The 25,742-nt window shown below is 40.2% G+C and overlaps 1 protein-coding gene across 1 annotated transcript in view; it reads right to left on the bottom strand.

The window, feature by feature from the left end:
* LOC135991560 (vesicle-associated membrane protein 2-like) overlaps positions 1-25,496 on the bottom strand; it is a 45,212-nt gene extending 19,716 nt beyond the window's left edge. The window contains exon 1 of the mRNA XM_065640274.1: positions 25,422-25,496. Coding sequence (XP_065496346.1) covers positions 25,422-25,423 — 2 coding nt within the window. The 5' untranslated portion in view covers positions 25,424-25,496. The remainder of the gene's footprint in view (positions 1-25,421) is intronic.
* Positions 25,497-25,742: the final 246 nt, after the last annotated feature.

A 25,742-nucleotide genomic window follows, 5' to 3' on the forward strand; every position in this document is an offset into this window, starting at 1 on the left:
CCACAACAAATTCAGTCTGCCAACCCCAAGGTTCAATGCACTGATAGAGCTATTACTTTTTTTCTTTTTTATTCCTCTTTGGTTCCCGTATCCTTGTTTATTTGCGTCACCATGCTGGTGCCAGTGCTGCAATGCAGGCCTGGCACAACAGGTTTCAGACATACAGTTCTTCAAACTCTGTTGGGAACCTTGTGTATGGAATACAGGAGCATGGTGACGCACCAAAGAGAGGAAGAAATGTGCAGGGCTGGAACCAGTTCCCTAGGTAACAAAGAGATACTGTTAAAAGAGAAAGTGGTACCATGGTGGTAAATAAATAAAGACATAAAATAAAGGCCCGCAGGCATGGATAACTTTTCTAAATACTGCAGAGAACAGAGAGGGGCAGAGCATGTAAATTCATGCACCTTATATCTGTGAAGAAGCAGAAAAATTCCTCATCAATTATAAGGTCAAATAATACCCTCATTCACAAGTTCCTTTTAGGCAGTCAGGAACACGTTGCCTCCCAGCCCCTTTCCTCTTACCTCACCACTACTTTCCCAACTCTCTTTCACATTACAAAGAGCTACCAAGCAACAGGAGGTTTGCAGAGAATGAGTCATTCTCATGTGGCTGATAGGCTGAGTGCAGGATGGAGATTAGTGACTGACAATGCACAGCCCCAGACTCATTGTGCTTCCAGATAACCGGCATGCTCACTGAATGCAGCAGAACTTGATAAATTACAAGTCCTTTAAAAGGATACAATTATAAATCATGCCTTACAATTCTCACAGATACATGTGTTTGCCTAGAAATAAGACTGCTATATGTTAGATGCATAGTTGACACATGGCACTAAGCATTCCATACCAATAAAGTATTCCCTTAAAGTTAACTAGCCAATAATTAAATAAGATTTTATTTAGGTGGCAATATGAAATCCTTAGGCTTTGTTCTGATAGTCAAAAATTTGGGAATCAAGGCAAAGGGAAGTGGAGCATAACCACACAAGTTCAGTCAGTTCCTAATGTAAGCAACAGATTTTGACATAACTGGGAGTGTTTCTGCCAGGAGACATCCTTTTGACCGAGGTTTTACTTTTTTCGATTTTCTCTCCTAATAGAATAATGGAAGATAGAAAATTTATCTGGAAGAGGCCTCAGGAGTTCATCTTGACCACTGCCTTATCTCCAGGCAGGACTGACTTCTACTTCAGAACTGAAACAGGTTTGTCTGCCTCAGCCTTGTCTGTTTTTTCCCCCCAATGATATTTGTATCAGAGATTTTGATGGTTCATTTAGCACTTTCAACTCAGGCAAAGCTCTTAGGGCACCAGACAGAGCCATTAATCCTTGCAAGTATGCTTTGCAATATTTAGTCTTAGGGCCCCCCTAAGTGAGGACTGGCAAAAGTGTATCTATAGCATAGGCCTCTCCATCATGAACCAGCTGAGGGACTAGAATGTCAAGAGGAAAAAAAAAAAAAAAAAAAGAGTTGTGACTTGTGAATATGAAGATTCTTGGGAGCCTGCATGAAAATCTTAACAGCAAGCTCTTTATTTTATCCATGAAGTCCTAGAGTGGCTGAACATCTACAGAACAATTCAGTACAGGAAACTAACAAAAGTCATTTTCCTTGCTAAGTTTGGCAGAATTCACGCTGAGTCTGGAGGAATCATCTACAAAACATTTTGCAAAGTACATTTGAACCTGTGAAGGGACCTGTTCAAATCAAAGGAGAGTTCTCTCATTGCCTGTTCTCTTTAAAAACTGGTTGATTCAGTTTCTTACTCTAAAATAGAATTGTCTAGCTTCCTAAAATAATTAATAATATACTCATAAGAGCATTAAAATTTGCAGTAGCTGCTGTCTCTGAATATTTAAATGAGTGAGTTAACTGAGAAAAATATTATCAGAAAGATAAACTACAATGTTATTGGGAAAACAGATTTTGAGGAGAAAATTACAGAATTAATCCACCCTAAATGAACAGACTGCATTTCATTTTTTTCCAGCAGATTTCCAGTAAAAACAACTAACAGCTTGTGAGTAATCCACTGAATAACAGTTCTTAGAGATTACTTTCAAACGATTTTTAAAAAAAAAAAAAAAAAATCTTAGGTGCTCAGACTGCTCATAGGCAATTCCAAATTGAAAAGTCAAAGAAATGATAAACTGTGAAGTATTGATTCACTTCAAAATCATAAAAGTTACTAGTTCAAGACTTTGTTGTGCAGGCTATTTAAAAGACTGAAGTAACTCCACATATGTGTATGCACGAATATGTATATCTGCATGTGTTTTATATATGTATCTCAAAACCTCAGAAACAGTGACACAAGAAGTCAGAATTTAATGGCATTTTGGCCTTAGTCTGTGTTTCAAGCTGCAGTTCTTTTGAAAAAAAACAACTTGTATTTGAGTTAATTCAATTTTTATCAATAACTGCTAAATCAAATTTAGGATAAAGTATGTGTTTGGTGATTAGGCTAAAATCACCACACTGCTACACCCAAGTTATGCAAGTAAATGAAATGTGATCTGTAACTTGCAGAAAAACAATTTTGTTAACAACCTCATCTTCGGGGGTATTGGTAATTTTAAAGGTTTGCTTTCTATTTATTTTGCTTATATTCTCCTTACACAAAGTCACTAAACACTAACAGAGATTCTTAAGTCTTTAGTGAGTCAAAAGGACAGCATACAGTTTCCAGTAATGAACCAGTAATTATCACAATCTTACCAATGCTCATCCAACCAAGCATAGTTAAAACAGGTTTAATTCTTACTTTGTGCTTACATAGGGAAATAAACACAATGAAAAAAGATGATCTAACTTCTTTTATCAAGGGAGCACCTGTCTAGTTTTTTACTCCACTCTTGATTCTGCTATCATCTTCTCTGGATAAAGCTGTACCAAATTCATAGTTTCTGTCCAGTAAGTTTCCTGTAGAATCAGGACCTCAAAAATATCAATACATCTGAGTTATTGCATGGTACCACAGCCTTTTAAAACTAAATGCAAGTTTTTACTAGTTGCAACAATTGTGTTGCATTCACACGATTACCAGCAGCCATCATATGTAATGCGCCATCTGTGCATATGTGGATTAATAACAACACTTCTGCAAAGAGCTTGAAACTAGCATAAAGAGAACAGTTTGTAAGTGGTTTTTGATAACTTGAGACCACGTAACTATGCTTTATGGCAACATTCCAGAAAACCTGCTGTATACTCTATATAACAATCTTCCTGAATGATACTGTGTTGTGGTTAAACCGCAGTGGACAACTAAGCACCATGCAGCTACTTGCTTGCTCCCTCACAGTGGGATGTGGGAGAGAATCGGAAAAGTAAGAAAACTCATGGCTTGAGATAAAGACAGTTTAATAGGTAAAGCAAAAGCTGCGCAGGCAAGCAAAGCAAAACAAGGAATTCATTCACTCCTTCCCATGGGCAGGCAGGTGTTCAGCCATATCTGGGAAAGCCAGACTCCATCACATGTAACCGTTGCTTGGGAAGACAAACACTATCACTCCAAACGTGCCCCATTTCCTTCTTCTTTCCCCAGCTGTATATGCTGAGCACGATGTCATATGGTCTGGAATATCCCTCTGGTCAGCTGTCCCAGCTGTGTCTCCTCCCAGCATTTTGTGCACTCCCCAGCTGAAGAGTCCTTGACTGCTCAGCAACAACTAAAACATCAGCATGATATCAAAACCAGAACAACTGCAATGATAAAGAAACTTCTAACACTCTTTGCTAAGCATTTTTTCTTATTAAGATTTTGACTAACATTTCAGGAGATTCAATATATTTGAAGGTCCTGATTTTCCGAAAAAGCCTCTTTTTCAGAGGTTTGCAGTCCCACTTTGTACTTCTTTTTTTTTTTTTTGCAAGACCTTCAACTCAGCCTTCAATCTTGCACATGCAGTTTTACATCTGGAAATAATTAGAGACACTATTGACATATCTACCTGATGGCATGTGCAGGTAGCTCAGAGATTTTTCTTGAATTCAGTAAGATTACTCTCCTACCATCGTAAAGGAAAAGTGGCCAACCTGACGAAGGTATTTTACTTGTGAGAAATGCCGTGATGAATTGCGTTTAATCTGAAGAGCTTTCTAATCATGTAAATTCAGAGCATTCTGTGAAGTGAATGTGCCTGAATCACACATATTTGGTTTAACTCATACTGAAAAAATGACAGCAATTGCAGTGCTCTGTCATCATCTTAAGCAAGCAATTATAGTAAAATATTACTGTCGCAACCCCACAATGTATCAGGCAATGTCCAAGGGGCTTTTAATAGTAGGGTATAGCTCCATCTTACCATTTTAGATGTCCTGTGGTGTGACTGGAGACAATTGTCAGTGTCCAAAAGGAAATAACATTTTTGCTTGATTCAGTTATAAGAAGCAGCAAATAAAGTATCCATTAAACTATTCTGACTGTATCCATTAAACACAGACACTTTCCGGAATGTCTTACCTTGTATGACTGCACTGAGTCAAACAAAAGAAAGAAGAAGCAGGTCTGAGTCTGGTAATTCTTGCTTTTATTGACTTGTCAGTTATTACTTTGAAGATATGTATTGGACTCACAAATTTATCTGTGGTACACACCCCAGAATGAAACATGCAAGTGTATTAGTAATGTCTTGCTTTATTTTTATTATTTGTTCATTGGTTTGCTTGGAAATGAAATGCATCAAAGCAGGACAAATACTCAATCTACCGGCTTATTTATTTATAGAACAAACACTCATGGTATATTATTGTACTTATTCACTTTGTACGCAGTTTCTGCCTTTTCTATGGTTAGGGTCCCAAGTGACTTTTTATTGATACCAAGACTGAGTCTAATCCTTTCTACTCATGTAAAACATCAGCAATATTCAGAATTACTCCATTTATTCCCTGGTTTATGAGGTCATTCATTAAAAAGCAACCTTTGCAGACTATATCATGAACTGTTCCATGAGGAGCCAAACCAATAAAGCCTGGCTTCATATCAAAAATTGCTACATCACTTCCCAGTCACCAAAATACATCCAGCTTAACTCCCTTACCATCTTGCAAGACTTGGTAACTTATAATACTTGCGATTTCTGCCACATCCCCTGTCTTTTCTCCACACTTCACCCTTCTAGTGAGTGTCAGAACATTTACTGGTGTGGTGAGGTCCAGACCATTCCTGCACACAACCAGCCACAGTAACCAACAGCTTCTGACCTTCTCTTACTGACTTTCCTCAGCTGGCAACAATAATTTGGGCCTCTACCTAGCTGCTGTTTTCCCAACAGCTTTTAGGAATTTGAATCCATGAGGTCTTTACTACTCTATCAGTTTAAGAGAATAGAGGGAATTACACGAACTGCATCTCCTAGAAAAGGCAGGCCAAAGCCAACACCATTTAAAAGCCTTGCACGTAGACACCACTTTTTAGTCTCTGCTTTTGCTACTGTTATTCAAATGTGTTATACCCCAGTCATGTCAGTGGCTCTCCAGTAGAGGAAGACACTGTTCACTTTACATAGAAGTGGTATAACAAATGAGCAGGTAATCATTCAGATTTCAAATGGTGTTGCTGCTTTTTTTCTGCATTCAGTCACTCAGCTGCCCTGAATGAAACAAAAATGTGAAACATGTCGGGTATTTTGAAAGTACAAATAAAAGCATCCACGACAAATGTTTATATTAAGTTCAGAATAATTTTTTTTTCCTGAAAATCCACATATACGGAACAGTTCGATTCTAAATACTCAAAGTACTTCGAATATTCTTATAAAAGTAAATTCCAACCACAGACTCATACTGCAAAACAGTAGCTGAAGAATGTTTTATTGTACTTGCTTACATTACTTATTAACCATTCTCATGTGATCAGTTTGATGATAGATTTTAAGGGTCATTTGGGTCTTATTTTCTAACACCTCTTTCAAAAATATACACATAGGTGCGCACATAAAGACATGTACACACCCCAATTGATTAATGCATTCTATATTTAGTTTCTGTAACTTAGCATTTAACAAGCCACCAGTAACTTATTGTCTCCCAATCCTAGGCATATCATTCGCTATTCAACTTTTTAAAAAATCTTTCAAACATTTAAAAAACCCTGGGGGGCAGGGGGAAGGTAGATAGCTCATATACAAAAGATCTTTAGCTGAAATAAAAGGTTGTGGCTTGAGAGTTACTTCACTTTCTAGCATCTGAAGATCTGCCTCAATTTATAGAGCAAACATACCAATCATCAAGCGCTATTGTGAAAAACTGTAATTTCTTAAGTCAGAATAATTGGTGTGAGAAAAAAGAAGCTGACAAAATAGAAAGAAATTGGGGAGAGAAAAAGAGCCCTGAGAATTAAATTACTTGTAACATCATTTCTCCACTTTCATCCCCCACAAACTATCCACTGGAAAACAAAGAGGAAGAACTAATGATGCTTCCTACAGAGAGCACCTAAAAATCATAATTTCTTTAGGACAGTACTTCAAAGTTAACCCAGCTGCAGGTCCACACTAACTCAATTGCACAAGAGACTTCCCAGCGAGGCAAATGCAGAAGCTAGAGATGGACAGATGTACTACCTGGTGTGCGCTGTGCAGTGAGATATGGGCTCCTTAATTAAGAAATCTACACATAACTGAAACAAACAGCCTCTGGAGGCAGACCTGTACAGAAAACCTGTAGCAGAAAAAAACCTATGTAGATGTTGCAAAGTTTCTAATTGGGTGGAAGGCTCATAATAGGTAGCATGCGCTTTTTGCAACAAGAGGTTTACAGAAGAGTAAATTAGTTTAAAAAAAATCAATTCAAGATTTCCTTTAAGTTACTGCCTGCTGGAGACTGTTCTCTGAACTGAACAAATCTTCCTGAATTATTTATTACAAAGAGTCATGGTTATGAAATCTACATCTTATTCAGCGCTTGAGAGTTTTACACAGTGCATTTCTCCTGTTACATTTGTGATACAGACGGCCCAAATGTATTTCAACCCATTGTATGTTTACCATTGTAACTTATGAATGTCTAACCAAAACCTCTTGAGATCAACAAGAGAGTAAACATGCTTCCTCATTAGCTATTGCAGGATGAACAGTTCTTTGTAGTGAGATTCCTAGTATTGCTTCTGTTTGTAATCTTTGCAAATATTTAACTCTCATCCAATTAGGCACAAATTATGAACAATAAGACACCGTGACTCACGGCATCCATAATGCAGACAAGTCTCTCTCTTGTTTGTTTAGCTTGTTAGCTTATAGGGACAGTGAGCACCTCTTGCAATATTTGTACATGATCAAGTTCAGAGACTCTGAACTCCACTGTGATACCAAACACTAACAGTTTTAATGTGAGTCTGTTGTTCCTTTCAAGCAAATATGGAAATTAAAGAAACACCCAAGTTCTATCTCAGCCACACTAATCTTGTGAAAGCAGTGACTCACCTAGTAATGGCTTTCCATAAATTAGGCAGCTAAAAATGGATAGGAAGCGTGAAACCATTAACACTTCCTGTAGTGTAAATTCTCTCACTGCATGTGAAGAAAATCCATGGCAGTAAAAATAAAAGAGATGAAGGTGTCAGCACCCATCATGTTTAGATATATTGTTAGTAATTCAAATCTTCCTCCTTTGGAATGTATGGCTTTAGAATGAATTATTCTCTACTTCCTTTTTCAAATGAAAACTGAGGTTTTGTTGCTTACTAATTCCATATGTTTTATTCTCATCTACTGAAAGAGAATAAATTAATATGGTTAATTGCATGTGTTGCCAGAATAATCTCATAGTAGTACCCTACTCTAGCAATGTTTTGTATGTTATCTTCCATATATCAGCACTGAAATGGAAATGATTGGTGGTAAAACCAACGATATACAAAAGAAAAGCCATACATAGTTTCGGGAAACAGGAAGAGATGGAAGAGGAAGAGACATCGCGCTTTTGTATCCATGAATGGTCTGGGAGTAGCGCTCCCTTTTACTCCACAGAGCAGGTCAGTTGCTCTGGGCCTGCCAGGAACAGTGTGTGCCAAACAGACATCACTGTTATTACCACTTTGTAGAAGTGGAACATGATAAAACAAAGGTTGAAAACTGAAATTTCAGGACCAGTATCTAAACAAAACCAAAAAACAAACAAGAAACCAGAAAACAACCACCAAAAAAACCCACTGCCACAACAACAACAACAAGCAGCGCCTTTGTTCAACATCCTTGTCTATTGCTTTCGAAAGATTTAAGGAATTTGCTAATTATGAGGTGCCAGGCTACTAGCCCTTATATACACACATCTGTATAAGCCCAGAATGTAACTGGTGAGCAGCACTTGCTGCAGAGTTTGGTTAAGCTCCACAACTCCAAGTATCTATTTTAGATACTAAAAGCAAAAGATACAACTGTGGTGCCAGACATAACATAAAGTGCATAATTCTCTCATGGCACAGAAAAAACTGTAACAGACCCGTTCTCCTAGAAAAGGTGGGAGAAAGCATGAGCCCCATGCTCAGAGGTGACAAGGCCTCAATACTGTAAGAGTTCTTGACATACTGCATAAGTCACCCAATGGCAGCTGTCCTTCAATTACTGCTTCTAAATTATGTTGGCATCCTATTACCAAGAACTCTGAATATCAAATATTCAGGTCAAGGTCTCTTATGTTCTCGTTTCTAGATACAATAGGGTACAATAGTAACATTTCTAACCAAAACCCTCTTGTTCTATCCAACCTAATGTTGCTGCATCTAGTTCCCATCACTTTTGGTGTAGTATAGACCAGAGAAACAAAACAAAACAAGATTTGAAGAGAATAAATGATAGAAATGGTTTGCTATTAATAACTTAATTTTGTACTCATGTTGCTCTGTTCCTTCTGAACTATGCACCCACTGGAATCTATTCCTTTACCTCACTCTTTCTCGTCATGGGGACAGACAAGAGAGACTACTGCTCTTGCAGCTGCTGTAAAACAAGGAAAAAGAATTTCTAGTTTAAAGTGAAGCTGCCTAACAAAAAGAAAGTCTTACAATTTTATTTTTAATTAAGTTAAATATATTTAATTTGAAGTTGCCTGTGAGCTGGAAGCAACACAGCTCCTACATCGGTTCTGCCACTTCTTGGAAGTTAAAAGAATCACATGGCAGAGGAGCATACACAAAGCACAGGCAGTATTAATAAGGAGGGGTCAGGGAGACTAGGGTTTCCAAGGACCTTAATCCCTCCCTTGCCCCACCTGGTAACAACTCCTCTCTCAGCATACAGTTACAGACAAGACACTGCACTTCTAAATACACTCCAGTATTGATCAGCCCTCCATCAGATCCCAGCTTCTTGAGAGGCATTTCAAATGTCTGATCCCCACTGATGTGCGTGCCACTGAGAGTGAGATCTTTGAGGATCTGGTTTTGTGCCTTAGCACAGTTCTCTATTTCTGTATGATTGTGCGGCATCAAACACTGCAGCTATGAAGAAGGCACACAGATACCTATAGCAGTACAGATGATCTTTGATAACAACAACCTGAACAAAATTTTTTCCAGAGTTCTTCATCCATGAACATTTGATAGCTCACCAGAAGGGTTTCTGCCTTTTTTTCTTTGATAAATTCTATCTGGTTTTTAGTCCTAGCAGGACCTAATCAGACTATTGAAGTGACTTTAAGAGTTCTTACAGTTAAACCAGTCTTGTGTCAGTCTGAGAGGGTCTGGTTGCACTACAGGGTGCATTAGGCTGTAGTCACCAGCACAGAGCACTGCAATAGAGCAGGAATTCAGGACTGCAATTCCAAGGCTACCTGAGTACTGTGTAAGTGGAGGCTGTTCCAGGCATGAGGAACAAAATCCCTATTCCCGCTAATAGCCCTTTAGCCACAACATATAATCTCAAGTACTTAGCTAGCCCTCTAAACAATCCTTTATCTCCAACAAAAAAAGCACTCTTTCCTATTTCCCTCTTTTATGTTTGATCCTACTGTTTTCTCCAGGTATCTTTTTTACCTTGTCATAATCCATTAACTTCATGTGCTTTGATCTTTCCATAGAGAATTCATTTTCTCTCTTCAAAGATCTTTTCTAGTGAGAAGATGTTTTCCCCAGTCCATAGCTTCTGTTCCCTTCACGTCATAGCATGATCACTTTTTTCCTTTTTTCTTTTTTTTTTTTTTAATTTATTAACATTTAAGAAACAAAATTTCAAGCCAGGCAAGTTTATTCCTGATGGTACAAGATGTGGCCTCTAATAAAAAAAAAACAAAACAAAAAACCAAAACCAAACAAAAAAACCCGAAAAGGCAGATATTGTGCCCACACTACTAGAGCAAATCTACTCCACAAAAGGTTTTGTGAGGCAGACTAGTTACAGGAGAGCAAAGATAGTCAGAGGTAGTCAGACTTAGTCATAGATCAAAGGTGAGGAAAAAGGCAAAAAAGAAAGAGCAAGGCAGAGATGGTTATGTTTTACCCTAGTAACCCACTTTATATGTGCCTCATTGGACTAGAATATCTTTCCTTCAACCAGCATCACGCTGTTACAACCTGTTGCTCCTTTATTTTGCTTACCACTTAACTGGTACTTACCATCCTGTGTATTACCAAACACCAGGCACACCTGAAGGGGTTACAAAGAACCCTGAATATCAGAAGGCACCAGCCTGAAGCCACCTTCTCAGCCAAACAATAAGTAGAGGTTGTTACAGGCTGTTTTATTTCCTAGTACTTTGAGAGAAGAAACATTCAGGAAGAGGACAGACGTTTTAATTTATTTTAAAACGTCAATTTCTAGAGTACTGTGGTGGAGACACAATCCCACACTAACTCAATTCCGTGAGACAAATTTGGAGGACATCAGCAAAGGGAAAGCATTCATTAAAGCTCTGGACCAGTCATAAGCATGTAAGAGAACTGCATAAATCGTTTTTACTCACTTATGCTACTCAATTTAAACTAGGATGTTCTATCTTCTGTCATAATCGCCATTAACAGTTGCTAATTCTGAAGGAAAAAAAATCCATCAAGTATATACAAGGGCTATATTTGTCTTAGTTTTCCAACAAGATTTTAATTCTTCTTTGGTACATTTGTCAATGTTTATATGGTGTAAATCTGTGCACTGCTGAGCTTGCCAGTACCACTGTCTTTAAAACACAGAAGGGTATTTTGATTCTTTTTAGCCTATTAAGACCATTATCCTAATTAAAATTCACTCTTTGTTCCCCTGCTTAAAAAAAGCTCTGTCTTGCAAACAGATGTTTATAGAGGGAAATCTCTCCCCCGCCTCTTCAAGGAGACTTCAACCTCACACATTCACTTGAACTTTCAAATCACTGCCTGCTTGTCTGATCCCTGTTGTTGCTCTGCCCTGGTGTACCAGATGTGAGAGACCCAGGGCCTATGGGCCATTTACACATTTCTCTTGATTTCAGTCAATTGTATAAGGCTAGTACAGGACTACTGCTATATTCCAAGAACCAGTTTGCTTTACTTACATATATATATATATACATATATATATATATATATTACAGACTGGGGACAAGAAGGAATGAGAAAGATGCTGGATGCTTCCTCTTCTATCTAGTGTGGTATTACATGGTCAAAAGTGTTTAGCTTTTATGAACAGGGCTAGTTCCTGCGCAGTCAATAGCCACACACTGTCCCTCTGTTCCTCTGATGCTGTAGACACGTGACTTAAAATAGTTGTTACTGTTTTGTTGTCATTAAACTTGCAGTTAAGGATACCTCCACGTAGAGAAGATCTGCACCAACAACACATCCATGTAAACCAAAGTACTACTGGGAAGAAACAAGTACTCTTCAAAGCCAGACTGCCTAAACTGAGACAGCCACCTCAGTGAACTGGAGATGAGGCCCCAGAAATGAGAGGCTGATTTCAAACATTTTGGCAAACAACGTCTCCATTTTAGATAGTCTGAAAAAATAAACAAAACAAGTTGCCTATCCCAAAACAACCCGTCTAATACACATGCATACAAACAATGCCAGCCTCTCAGGATTTTATTTCTAAAGACAGAGTAAAACACTGAGTTGTCAAATAAAGCATGCTTTGCATGATAACGCTCATAAGCAGAATAGCTCTTGTACAGCTTCAAGGAAATATCTAAATTGGGCATTCTCTGTAGACATTTGCACAAAGCAGCTGTCATTAAAAACACTGGCAATTTGAAAAAAATCTGCGCGCTCCTAGGCAGAGGTGTTTGTTCCTGTGCTGAATATTTTCTCACCTAGAAATCTCACACTTCTCATAGAGTATTAATACCTTATCTCATAATCCTTGTAAGGTCAACTTACTTGTCTTTTTGATCTCCGAGTTAATCATCCTGAGCATTTATATGAATACGCCCAAGAGCAAGTTCTCTATAAAATCTATGTTGTACTAGGAAATACAAAATACACTACATTCTGAAAAAGGCATCTTGAGAAGAACCCTATTTTGGTTATGGCAGTAATTATAAGGAATTCCCAGTTCCAAACATCCCCCATTACTTGGGCAGAGGTCTAATATTTAAAGATAACTAAACAAAATCCTTCAGTGTTTGGTTTTTGGGGTTTTTTTTGTTTGGTGGGGGTTTTTTTGTTGGTTTGTTTGTTTGGTTTGGTTGTTGTTGGGTTTTTTGGTTAGTTTTTCATTTGGGTTTGTTTGGTTGGTTGGTTGGTTTTGGGTTTTTTTTAATGGAAAGGAGAGCCAACTACGATATCTTCCTTTTGTTCCCTTTTGAAGACAGGAGGACAGAGACAGCACTGATTTCCTTCTCTGTGCAACAGTGAGGTGGTGTGATGTCTAATGTAGCAGTGGATTGTGCATCCCAGTTTATCCTTGTGTCCTCTTCATTCAGTCTCTCTGAAAAGGAGGCAGAAGCAATCTTTTCCATCCCAAAGACATGTGATTCCTGATTCAGCCCTGCTGTAGGGCTCATTGACAGACATGGGATAGGAGGAGAAGCAATGGTATTGCGCAGGTAATAGGTACCGCGTTAACACTACATATGGAGATTTATCATGTTACTTCATTTTTAGCAGGGCAGAGATCCTGTTTCTCTTCACCACACTCCCACTGTACCTGTTCAGTACAAAGCTAGTCAGCCTTTGTCCAAAAAGCTCTTTAACTGGAAACAGGGAAACAGTAGCATGACCACCTCTCCACCTCTGTGTATACATAGCAAGAATAACTAGATTTCTACTAGCTAGTTAAAAGAGTTTGGGAGAGAGAAAAATTTGCTTAAAATTTCAAGTCTCCATTAAGAGACACTATTGAGCTGTCTGGTCTGTTCAGAGGTCACACCACATCTCATGTGCCTAATATTTTTACAAATGCTAGTATTTTCACAAATGCATGATGCGATATTAAAATAAAAGAAGCCTTCTCCATCCTGACAATTCTCATTTTTCTGTACTGCTCCTGAGAGAAGGATTTACAAGGTTGGAGCTTGGCAAAACAGAAAATGCAAAAGCTTTTCTGAAATTCAAAAGTTGTATTTGGCATAAGAAAGTTAAGGCCCTCGCCTTAATTCCTCACATATCCTAAATTAATTTTCTTCTGACCTCAGCCTACAACCAGTCTTTTCTGTTAGGAAAGAATAAAGCCAATTTTACCTAGTTTATTCTCTCAAAGAGACAGCCAAGAAGAATAAACACAGGTTATTCCACTTTGACCAAATTAAAGGAAATTGTAGCTCAGAGCAGAGGGATAGCCTTTTTTTTAAATTTGACAACACAAAGGAATTACTGCAACCCTGTCTCCTGTCACCACTGAGAGCCTATTTGATGTTTCTGCTGTTAGTGCCCCAAAACGCATGCTACCATCCCAGTACAGATTCAAAGGAAGGCCATTTCCATGGGAAATTAGGCTAGGAGCCCTCTGTCACTTGGAGCTGTAGCTGATGCTCGCTGGTTGGCAAATCTATAATAAACCTGTAATCAAGCTACCTCAGGAAGGGAAAAGTCTCAAATATAGGCGGACAAGTCACATCCACCACTGGGAAGCTGCAGGGAAAGGCAGATTTCAAGATAGACCATCTGCAGGTTAACAAGGGACCACAGAGAAAACAACAGAAAACTGTATTCAGTGTATGAGTCACTGCCTGAGACACCTGGCTGACGGAGACCGCTATGTGACTGTGCTGTCAAGAGACTGAAAGTTGGCTCGGTGCAGCAAGCCTCAAGTGTAAACACCTATATTTGTCTCCTCTTCCCTATACGCTCCCCAATTTGCTATCTCCCGTTTGTTACAATATTTCCCCACCATCCTTCAAATAAGAGGAGTTTCTCATTTTTGATCCTACATCTCAGATGATATTTTTTTTTTAAGACATGAAGAAATCTTTATCAAGTACCTTCCTTTGCTATTGACATGCATAATCCAATAAGCAACCTGCACAATCAGTTTCAAAGCAAAACAAAGACTACAGAAATAAATATAAGCCTTTGAGAAAAATCCTTTCAACTAGAGGAGTTTTGCAAATGGTTGTATATATCCAAACACTGAAGCACAACTATTCTGGCCCAGGTTAGGAGAACAGCTGCCTTCACTGTAAACCAGATTCAGTCCTATAGACTAGATTATTTAGCTAGTTACTGGTTAAGTTTTGTTAAATGTTTTACAATATTCGGGCATTTTTCAGGTTCACTCAACAAAGTGTGTAATGATTAATTAATTGGGAGTTACCTTCTGATCTACATTTTATCTACTTTTCTAATGTTTTCCTTCAAGATATGCAATGCTCCTGCAGCATCTCAGAATGAAAGTACCTTGTACAGAATGATTTAGCTCTGAGCTGAGCCTGATCTAAAGCCAGTGGCCATGTTTCCTCTCTGAGGATTTTGGATTTAACTTCCCAAACAGATATGACCTCTTGGACTCCTTTTCCCTTTCCTGGGCAGCACTTAGTCTTCTAAGGGACTCCAATACTAGCAACAATTAAGTGCAATCAAGGTTAAGGTTTCTGGAGTTCTCTTACTTGCTATGAGAACTAAAGATTCATCCAAGACTACTGCAAGTTACTTGGAAATCTTGGCACCTCTCGTTCACCGACAGTGCACAGGAACAAGGGTATTTCTAAGAGGGGAACTCTGCTCTTCCCTCTGGGTACAATGCTCCTTTCCCTAAGGTGCAGGCCCCCTCTTGATTCATCCACATACACTATCTGACTTGTTAAGCTCTTTCCTCTGTCCAAATACAGAGAGTGTTTGGTTATGTAATTGTTATGTTTTAGTCTAATTCAAAGTGCCTTCTTTCTGCGTGACGAGTTTCACCATCCACACTGCTCATGAAGGAAGGGCTGGGAGAGGGGGCTCAGGCCTGAAAACAGGCTTTATTTCTAAAACTGTGCTGGTGAAGTTGATTCTCAGCAAATGGCTATCTGGGAGCCAGCAACAAGAGAAGTATCAAGTTGCATGCTTTGTAACTGGCTTTGCCAGGTGGGGGTTTAAACAAGCAAAGCACCTGTCAGCTGTGATTTCTGTTAGGAGATCATTCTACTGCTAAAACATTTCAGTCTCTGCTGCACAAAACTTAAAATCAAATCTGCTCATTCTTCCCCAGAGTTAACTCTATAGAACTGATTGTCACAAAGACAATGAACATGGTAATGCCAGGGTCTTTGCTTTAACATCGCTGCTGTAGCCACATATCACCTGTGAAGGTGAAATATAAGAGATCATGTTGCTTCATCTGCATGAGGCAATTAAGAACTGACATGAAAAATGTGCAGGTCATTGTTGACGTGCCAAGACACATGAGACATACTCTGCCTTTCCATTTCCTTCTCCTAGTCTCCCTAAAATGTTCAATGCAAAGAGAAAAGCACCAAAATGTTAAGTGACTTGAAATATTTTTGTATTTATATCATCTAGTAAACAAAGTTGCTGAAAAATGTCACTGTGTGATTTCATATATGTGTGGGAGACAATATCACAGCTGTCAAGGAATGACTGTACAGCTCCTTGCTGGAAAGAAGAAGTCAAACATTTCAGAAGCAGACTTTTATATCCTGGTGGGATCTCTGCTAAACACTTGGGATATCCAGACTGTCGATTGCTTCCAGGAAGATATCTGCTGATTCATCCTGACAGTACCCACTTTCAAGCTGAGCTCTCCCTGGATCCCAATCATGAAAGGCTCTCAACCGCAGCGCTGACACGAGCTCAGAGAATTTTGCCTTGAAATTCTCGGGTAAGCTGATGGGCTATAAGTCATCATCAAATCTCAGTCAGCTTTCGAAGTGTAGGAAACAACCGGATACCCAAAGCCTTCTGGAAGGACTGTTTTGTCACACAGTGCACTTGTGACAGAAAACAAATGAAGCTATATTCGTACACAACTGTCCGCTGCAAATATGAGTACTTGGCCAGAACCAGTCCTAGCAAATCAGGCCTGCAGCATCCACCACTCTCGCCCTGTACAACGGATGATAGGTCACTCCACCAGGGTTTTGCTTATTGGTACTCAGTCTGATGCCTATTTAGGAATCTTTGCATTTTTACCAATAGGCAGGTCCAATTATCTTGTGGTAACTGTTTGGTAAGATTTGATCCCACTCAGGTTGTTTGGCAGCACAAAGTACCATGCCAATCACTTCAGCTGCTTGGTGATAGCATGAAGTGCTTTATGCCTTTCAGGGTTAGATGACAGCTTTGTTTCTGCTGCTGTTGATTAAAGCTCTTTGTTTCTTTGCTTCCCTTCCCTTTCCCCCACCTGAATTGTCACCATGGGTGACAGCTGTTGGGTGCAGCTATTCTCTCTGCACACACTGGAAATGGATACTACTGGAGATACATGAAGGAAAGAGAAGGGGGAATGAATCTCTGTCGGAGCTATCAGCAAACCTAGCTAGAGTTCAGGAAGCTTTCCCACAGGTCAACCTAAAGAGTGTGTGTGAGAAAGAGGAAAAGACATGCTTGTATCATTTTTTTCAGTGTTGTTCAGGATCACTGAGAGCAATAAGAAATGTCCAGTCTTAGAATTTCTCTCTTAAGTCCAAGATAACACACAAAACACTATTCTATGTGATAGTCTGTGCCAACAGCTGGTGGATAACAGCAGATCAGGTTTATGCTTTCAAGCAGCAGTGCCCTTTGCCTTACTGCAGCACACTGTAATTAAGGCCCTGAGTAGGTCCAGATTCACTAGCATGATAAAAAGGAGCTATTTTTGTATGCGAATTCAAATGAACAAATGTAATTTCTAACCATTAACCTCCTGAAGTAGATAACAAGTAGGTTTAGGGATAATTAATGATTTTCATAGTTTCTAGGAAAGCTTTGCCAGGACTCATATATTTCTAAATTGCTGGCATATTGCCTGACTCAGGACCTCTGTGTCTAAACGGGCAACTAGTGAATTACAACAGCCCGCACCTCCCAGAGGCAGCACCCCAGCCTTTTTGTGGGTGCGGAGGATATGCTGAGAAGCCTACGGAGCCAATTCTCAAGTCCTTTCCTCCACAGATCCACACTTGTTCTTGTATAGGCAACTGTCTGTCAGCAGAGCTGAGTACTTTGGGTGCACTGCTCCCTTCAAAGGTTCAGAGATTGATTCCCTCAAGAACTGCAGTTCACAAGGCTTACTGGAAAAGCTCACCCCTCACCTCTTCCCCAGGGGTACATGAAATCTAGACTGAGGAAGGAGATCTGAAGAGGCAGGGAAGATGCTGGGCTAAGGATCTGTCCTGCTTCTGACAGCCCAAACACAAGAGGTACCTGCTACCAGTATGGATATAAGGAGCATCTGCTGCCAGTATGGATATAAGGAGCACTGTCTGCCAAGCACACCCGTAGAGCTCCTGTACAGCTCCACGGACAAGGATCCACCTCCTCGGCTGTGCCCTGAAGCAACACAGTCCTTTGTGCTAATTCAACAGCCACCATCTTGCTCGATAAACCCCCACCATTTCCAGAAGTTACAAACTGAGCTACAGAAGCCACAGCTCTGTAGCAGTGGCTCACAACTCCTGTCTTGGTCAGCACACCACTCCTTGGTAACCTCACCTGCTACCAGCAATTCTTATCTCTTCCAGTCACTGCATGTGACAGTCAGATTTGTTTCTCCTCTGTTATAGATCTGGATGCCCTAACGTGATATAAGCACATATTTTATTAAAATGTGCACTCTGCACTACTGAGACAGCATTTACAGCGGAACAGAACAATAGTCTTTTCCAAACCACCAAGCTACTGCAAGACATGGTATAGAGAGATGGGAGCAGACACCAAGCTAGGGAAGATTGCATTGAATATGAAAGATGAGAAAGCTTGCTTGCAGGGAACCTGGATTTTTTTCTCTGTGGGAGGAATACGAACTTTAGCATTCAAGCCAAATTTAATAACGCATTCCAGTGACCTGCGGTTTTTTTTAAACTCCCACATTTCCTCCCTTCCCAAATACCACATATTTTCCCCTTCTATTACTGATATTTCTGCAGCATCCACTACCAACAAGTCAAAGATGAAAGCTACCAAGTTATCATGAACAAAACATCAAAATCTTGAATGTCTGGAAAGCAGACAAAATTTAATTATCTTCGACATATGCAATTTTGTCTGGCCTTTTCAAACAGAATCACAGAAGTGCTGAGGTTGGAAGGAACCTCTGGAGATCTAGTCCAACCCTCTACTCAAAGCAGGGCCCACTAGATTAAGTTTCTTAGGACACCACCCTGTCAGATCTTTTAATATCTCCAAAAACCTTTTGCAAGCCATCTCTCCTGAACACATGCTCTACAGTCCTTAAAGAAGTTATTTTAAACCAAATTTTGCAACTTAATTGCAAAGAATGCAAAGAAGTCTTCTGATAATTTTGTAACATAACACACTTTCCTGCATCTAGGAGGGGAAATAAGAAAATCCTTTTCCCTACAATGACTGCATTTTTAATACTGTTCAATTTTTCAATTCCATTTTCCAATTAAAATTTTTAAAGTTCAATATATAAATTCCCATCTGGATCTGGTGTGAGCATCTTAGAAGAAAATCAGCATCTATCCAGTATCAGGCACTAAGTTCAGTACATTTATCACTGCGTATTTCTTCTTTTCAACTCTTTTCTCCACGAAAGGAGTTTTGTAAATTCTGTGGACACTTCCTTTCCTACTTAGACACTAGCATAAGGACACCATTCGATGAAGTAGGACACATCACAGCCTCTGGTATATTCCCACCATCCATCAGTTCTGTTTCTGTCTCCAGCTGTCTCAATTCTGCATGGTATTGATATGTTTCATAATAATAAAAACTCCAGTGAAGTTCATAGCACCAGCTCCTAAGAAGTACAAACTGTCAGCTATTTGGTGCTTCCAAAACACAAACAAACTACAGCTCCGATGTACAAATATGCAGTGACAGCACTTGATTCCACCATGTTTACCAGTTTACATTTAGGGAGCACTGCAATAGATGAGAACATACTTTAAAAAAAAAATCCTGAAACAATGTGGTTTTGATCTTCTAAAAGGTCATCAGAGGAGAGTGTCTGTTTTCTAGAAGAGTTCTCTTTTGACCCTTTGATACTGAGTCCAGCAGGTGTAATTTAACAACTGATACATTTCTTTCTCATTTATTCTGAAACAGAAATATTTTATTTTTTCTGCATATTTCTCATTAAATTTTCCATCTGAAGAGATCAAGGAACTTAATCAGGTAATTCACATAATTTGGTCAGGAAGCTTCCATTCTAATTATTCATCCAGTACAGAAGCTACAGTATAATTGCAACTGACAAAACACTTACTTGCAAATGTACAGACAGATCTATTTCAGTGAGTTACTACTTTACACAGAAAAAACATAAGGTTGTCATAACCAAGCAGTTTAAAAAAAACCCCAGCTTGCAATCATTTGGTGGTTGTTCAGTGGATAATGGAAAAGAGTTTAGAGGGTTTAAGTAGAGACATCAGGGAAAAAGGAATTGCATCATCGAAAAAAACCAGCCTAGTTAATTGCTGGTAATGGCTGTGAATAATGACAGTAGAGAGTACTGAATGATATAGGTGAGAGGATATTCTCTAAGTCGTGATTGCTTAAAATGAGCAGTTCAATCAATTTGAACTTATTTGGGACAGTCTGTACTGCTCCTTTTGGGGTGCCATAAACATTTGTCTAAAGCTGCCAGTGAGAATCTTCCATGCATTCTGCATCCTACAAATGGTGGCAGAAGGGCAGTGGAAGGAAAGGGAGAACAGGTTTAATATATTGCTCCCCTATCCACAACCATGCCCATTCACCCTGGGAGCATTTTGTACACACACACACACAAACATGAGCTTGCCCTGTGCTCCACAGCTTAATTATTGATTCTTCAGGAAGACATTAATTATGTAAATAGCATCTGAAAAGAGGAAATGGTTCTTTGGCAGACTGATTTGGCTTCCACTACAGCCACTTCAAGTGTCCTGTAAGTCACTCTGCAGTAGAAACTATCTATGCAAAATGCCTTGAAGTCAACAGGAACAAGTTATTGCCAATGCAGAGCAGAAGGAATCAGCCTGTCATGATTTAACCCCAGCCAGCAACTAGGACCATGCAGCCACTCACTCATACACCATCCCCTCCCCAAGTGGGATGGGGGAGAAAATTGAAAGGGAAGGCAGAAACTTGTCAGTTGATATACCAAGTTTAATAAGACAGCAATAATAACAATAATGTAATATCTATATTAAATAAATCATGCACAGTGCAATTGTTCTTGAACACCTCCTAGCTTCTATATGCACCTGCAGCTGGAAAGTTGAAAAAGTTCTTGGTCTCCTTGGCAACAGCCAGTTCTCACATTCTTTTCATACCAACTCCAAAACACAGCCTAGCTACTAGAAAGAAAAAAGTTAACTCTGTCCCAGATAAGATTAACTCTTTCCCATGGGAAGTTTAGTGTGTGATCACATTATTGTCATACTAAGTCCAAAACAAAAGACTATGCTAGCTACAAAAGAGTCTAACTGCTATGAAGAAAATTAACTCAATTACAGCAAAACAGCACGGAGTGCTAAGTCACAAGGAAAGGGACCACTGAAATAAATATATTTGGGCTTCATTTATCTCATATTAGCCTGTTTTGAAGAATGTTTATTGTGACAAATATTCACGTTGTCTGTACTTGTCACATATAATTCCCAGTTGCTCCCATTCTGGGATTATTTTCTTTGCTGAGATCTCAAGACACCATTCAGTTTGATCTCTACACTTTCAAACACTCACCACCCAAATATCCAAAAGGTTTGTGACCTAAGGGCCACCCCTATTTCAAATGGCAAGTGAGTGTATCAGAAATAACAATGTGAGCTGGATGCATTTATTTCTAATGCAATACATGAAGAAGGTGCCTCCCTGCATCATGTCACAAAAGAGCAAGTCAAGGGAAGCAAACAATGAACAGAACACATACATCCCTCTGTTGAAGTCTGAAAACAGCAAACTAAACAACAGCTCCTATTCCTAATGCCCTTACTTCAAGGCTCTTACTCAGAGCTGTGAGCCTTAAAACCAGCAAACAAGAGTCAGAATAGAGCCATGCTGAAAATGGGGTCCTTTCCCCTTCTCATCATCCTCTTCTCATGTACACAGCCCTGCTCCACTGAGTATGGTCGGTCTGGTTATTTTCACTATAAGCTCCATTACATCCCGTAAATGAGAAGAACAACTCACTCTTTCACACCTATGCTTGTGTGAACCAATACTACAGGACCTTCAAACCATCGATCTCTCTGGCTGACTGTAGAGGGCAAGCGGGGGAAAGTTAGAAAACGTCAAGACTGAATCTAGCTTCTCTGGGTCTGAGGCAGCTGGTCACCAGATGTAAATCCTGAGAGCTCCAGTAGACTCAAATCTTCCTGCCACCATGGATTTCTGAAGCCTTTCTGGAACATATTTCTAAGGGAACACAGACACTAACCAGCATGGAACAGCTTCACCACTTAGAAAATTTACCCCTCCATTTCATGCTGGTTATACTTTCCTAGGACACACACTGGCTCTGTGCACTTTTGTAAGCCACTAAACTCCCTAAAAGCAGCGGATCAGTACTAAATCCGTTTGTCTCCGCTGATCAGTACAAGAGAAGAGCAGGGTAGGGAGGTTTTGCTGAGTTCCGTAAAATGTCCACAAAAGGAGGACTGAGTATTGCTCTACTAACAGTAGGAGACCACATCCACGCCATTCTTTTCAGAGAACCTGAATAGGCATTCAGCTGGAACAGACTCCTTACAATTGGTGGAACCTTTTTAATCCCATCTGTCCCCTCCAGGAGGTACTCCTTCCGGCTCTAAAACAGGCAGAAGGATTATTTTATTTTTAATTTTTTCAGAAAGCCCTAACTGCTACCCAAGGAATGAGATAGAGCAAGGCAATTCTGCCCCAGGGACGACCAGGTGCTTTGCTTTGCTGCTTGTCTCACAAAAGTTATACCCTGCAATAGAGCACATTTGTATTGGATTAATGTAATCAAAGGCACCCTGCTGTCTGGTCATTGACCTATCTGTAAACAACAGATGACATGATGCTATGATCTTCTATTATATGTAATTACCTATGGACATGTGACCCCTGTAAAAAAACCAAAACCATATACTTCACCTGCTGCTGCTAGTCTATTTTCCAGAGAGGAATAAAGCCTATAAGTGCCTCAGCTTTGAGCGCCATTTTCTTCTCCTCATCTCCCCTCACTCTTCCTCGTATCTCCTCCAAATAAGTTAGTTTGCTCTCCCTCAGACCTAGAACAACCTTCCCAGCTGCACTAGTGTGGTCCAGTCCTTCTCTGTTCTTGCTTTAGATCCCTCTTACTTCCTTCTCCTTTCATCCAACCTTTTCATGTCACAGCTTCCTCTCCTCTGCCTGCACGAAGGTGAAAGATGTCTATTACGTCAATGTATCTTATCTGCCCTGGACTGTACTCACTGCGATAAAAGACCATGGGGACAGACTCCCACCTGATGTAAATCAGTGCTGGTTTGCTGGGTTGATACACAATCATGAATCACAGAGAAGACAGTGAAGAAGGAACACTGTTCTCTGATTTCCAGTATAAGATCAAACAGAACCTGCTATCTGCTAGCTCAAAACCAACACAGAGCAGCTTTCACACCCTGCATGGTCCAGCTGTGGAGGTCCTTGCCACAGGACACTGCAAAGGGAGCAACTGGACACCTTCCTGAAAGAACAGTAATGGAATACAAAAAACTCTCTTCAGATTCAGACACTCCCCGAGCCTTAAACCACTGGAAGCTGGGAAAGTATTCTGGGAATACCACTGCATACCCACTGTTTTCTTGTACTCTTCCCTGAGCACTCCCTGCAAGCTGCTTTAGGGCACAGCACACCAGGACAGGTGGACCTGTATTTTGACCCAGTAAAGGAGTTCTTTATTGACACTAGTTCACACCAGCTGAAGACACAGCATCGTGTCTCACATGCATGTCTGTATACACGCATGAGAAGGGTCCATGTTTGCAATACTCTATAGGTGTAACAGCAGGAGAAGTAACACCTACGGAGTATTTTGTGCTCACTAGCAATTAGCTTTTATTGTCCAGTGAAATACAACTGCAGCTGCTGCTACAAGTCAGTAGCTAATACACATTTATCTCTGTTGTTCTTCAGTAACTCAGAAGCTACTGGGACATGATGTTCATGCAGATGTTCAAGAAAAAGTTTTCATTACAATATCTAGCAATGAAACAGAAGCCAACTGACACTGCCAATGACAAGCCGCTTATTTGTCTTGGCTTTGTTTCGATTATCAAACTGAGAGTGTAAATTGACAAAACAGACAAAAACTGCTTTCCTTTTTTTACTTCTCAGTTTTGTCAGAAGTCTAATGCAAGTTCACTACAGAAGTATGACTGAGTTATATTAGCATCACCTTTTCCGCTTTATTTACAAATGCTCTCATGAACACCTATGCACACAGGTTAAGTTAAACATTATCTGAGTTATTACTTAGTGTCTGAACAGCATAGATTGTATAATACTACAGTAGCAAACTCTTGTATTAATCATTGAAGAACAGCTCACATACAAATAAAAGTATTGGATGTCATCATCTCGATCTTGATTAAACACAACAGACGCTTAAAATGAACTGGCTTTTACCAGATAGAGTTCAGTGTTTATGTAAGAAATCTTCTTTTAGGTAGCAATTATTTTACTTCCAAAGAGGTCCTTGCTTTAGAAACATTTTAGACAACGAAATCTTATTGTCTGAGATTTTATATAGGAAATAGCATGAAACCAAAAAGTCAACATTTCAGAATATGTGTTTGTAGAATCTGTTTTGAAAACCTCTCATGAAGAACAGTAGGTTATTGGAAATATTTTTAAAGTAATTTAATCACAGATTGCCAGGACTGCTTCCACTCCTCATCTTGCCTGTATCAACCACGCTCTGGTTCTTCCAAGACCACCCAATACCAGCAGATATTTGGTCCCATACACCACATGTGAGTGACTGACTGTTTTCAACATCGTCTCTGGCTGTCCCTTAGGAGGCACAGGGAATGAGCAATGAATTGAGACAATAGTAGAATGATACATTTAGCTACCTGAATTCTTTTGTGAATGAACAAGGATCTAATCAATTCCTACTTACCTCAGCACACTTCTGGTTTCAGAATTCACTTTGAGGGTTTCATCACTGCCTAGCAGAGAACGTTAATGCTTTCACTAACGCTGAATGTAAAGACTTGGAAGGGATATTTGAAGAGATGCAAACAAGAGGGAACAGATTATTATCAAGCTCTGCTGACAGGAAGCCATTGGTACTGGAGATGGTGAAGCTGAATTGATCAGACAGCTAGTATTTGAGAGAGAACATTTAATTAAACAGTGAAAATAAGCAGGACCCAGCAGCTGTGGATCAGCAGCACCGAGTGACTCAGACCTTCGAACAAACCTGGCTTGAACCTGTTGAGGATCTTGGCCCAGCATCTCCTTTTGAGTATTAATCCGAGTCAGAAATGTGTCAATAATCCTCTCCACTGCTGCCTGGCAGCTGAATAAACAGCAGCGAGAGCCCCGTCTAAGTGCTCACAGGTTAACAGCAGTAGTAGACTTCGATACTGCTTGCTACAGACTCCGGCTGGCTGAATTACACATGCCGAGCCCCACGCCCTGGAAATCCTTCCTCAGAGCCTGCAGCTGCACCTATGCCATCCACAAGGGCTACGGCTGCTTCAGACATTTTATTCCCGTTTCCATCCCTTCACCCCACCCCGCTGCACATCCCACAGACACCAAACCGACAGCGGATCGCCGAAGTTAATCCCCCCTCGGCTGCGGAAGCAACAGGATAACACACCCCGCTATTTCTCCAGACTTCTGCAGAGCAATTCTCCTGCCCCCACAGCGGCTGCGAAGTTTGCAGGGGCGCCAGGGCGTGGGACAGGGACATGGGACAGGGACACGGGCCGGACGGGACTGCGCGGGTACTCACATGGTGTGCAGCCGAGCGGGTGCCGAGCGGCTCAGGGTCTGCTGCCTCTCTCTCCAGCAAAGATGGCTTTCCGGCTCCGCTCCTGCTGCAAGCGATCTCCTAGTGTTGTAGGCACTGTTGCTGAGATAGGAGGGGTAGGCACCAGCTACTGAGCATGCCTGTGCCTCACATCACAGAGTAGGAAGTAGAGGCAAGGCACAGAGATACCCCCTCCCCACCCTCATGCCAGGCAGGAGAGAGTCCTGGAGTGACTAACGCAAACGGAGCCGCTCGCTCCTGCCCGCATCCCACCTCCTCCCCGTGCCGAGCTGGAGATGTCTC

Source organism: Caloenas nicobarica, chromosome 8 (assembly GCF_036013445.1).
Source record: "Caloenas nicobarica isolate bCalNic1 chromosome 8, bCalNic1.hap1, whole genome shotgun sequence".
Taxonomy (NCBI): Eukaryota; Metazoa; Chordata; class Aves; order Columbiformes; family Columbidae; genus Caloenas; species Caloenas nicobarica.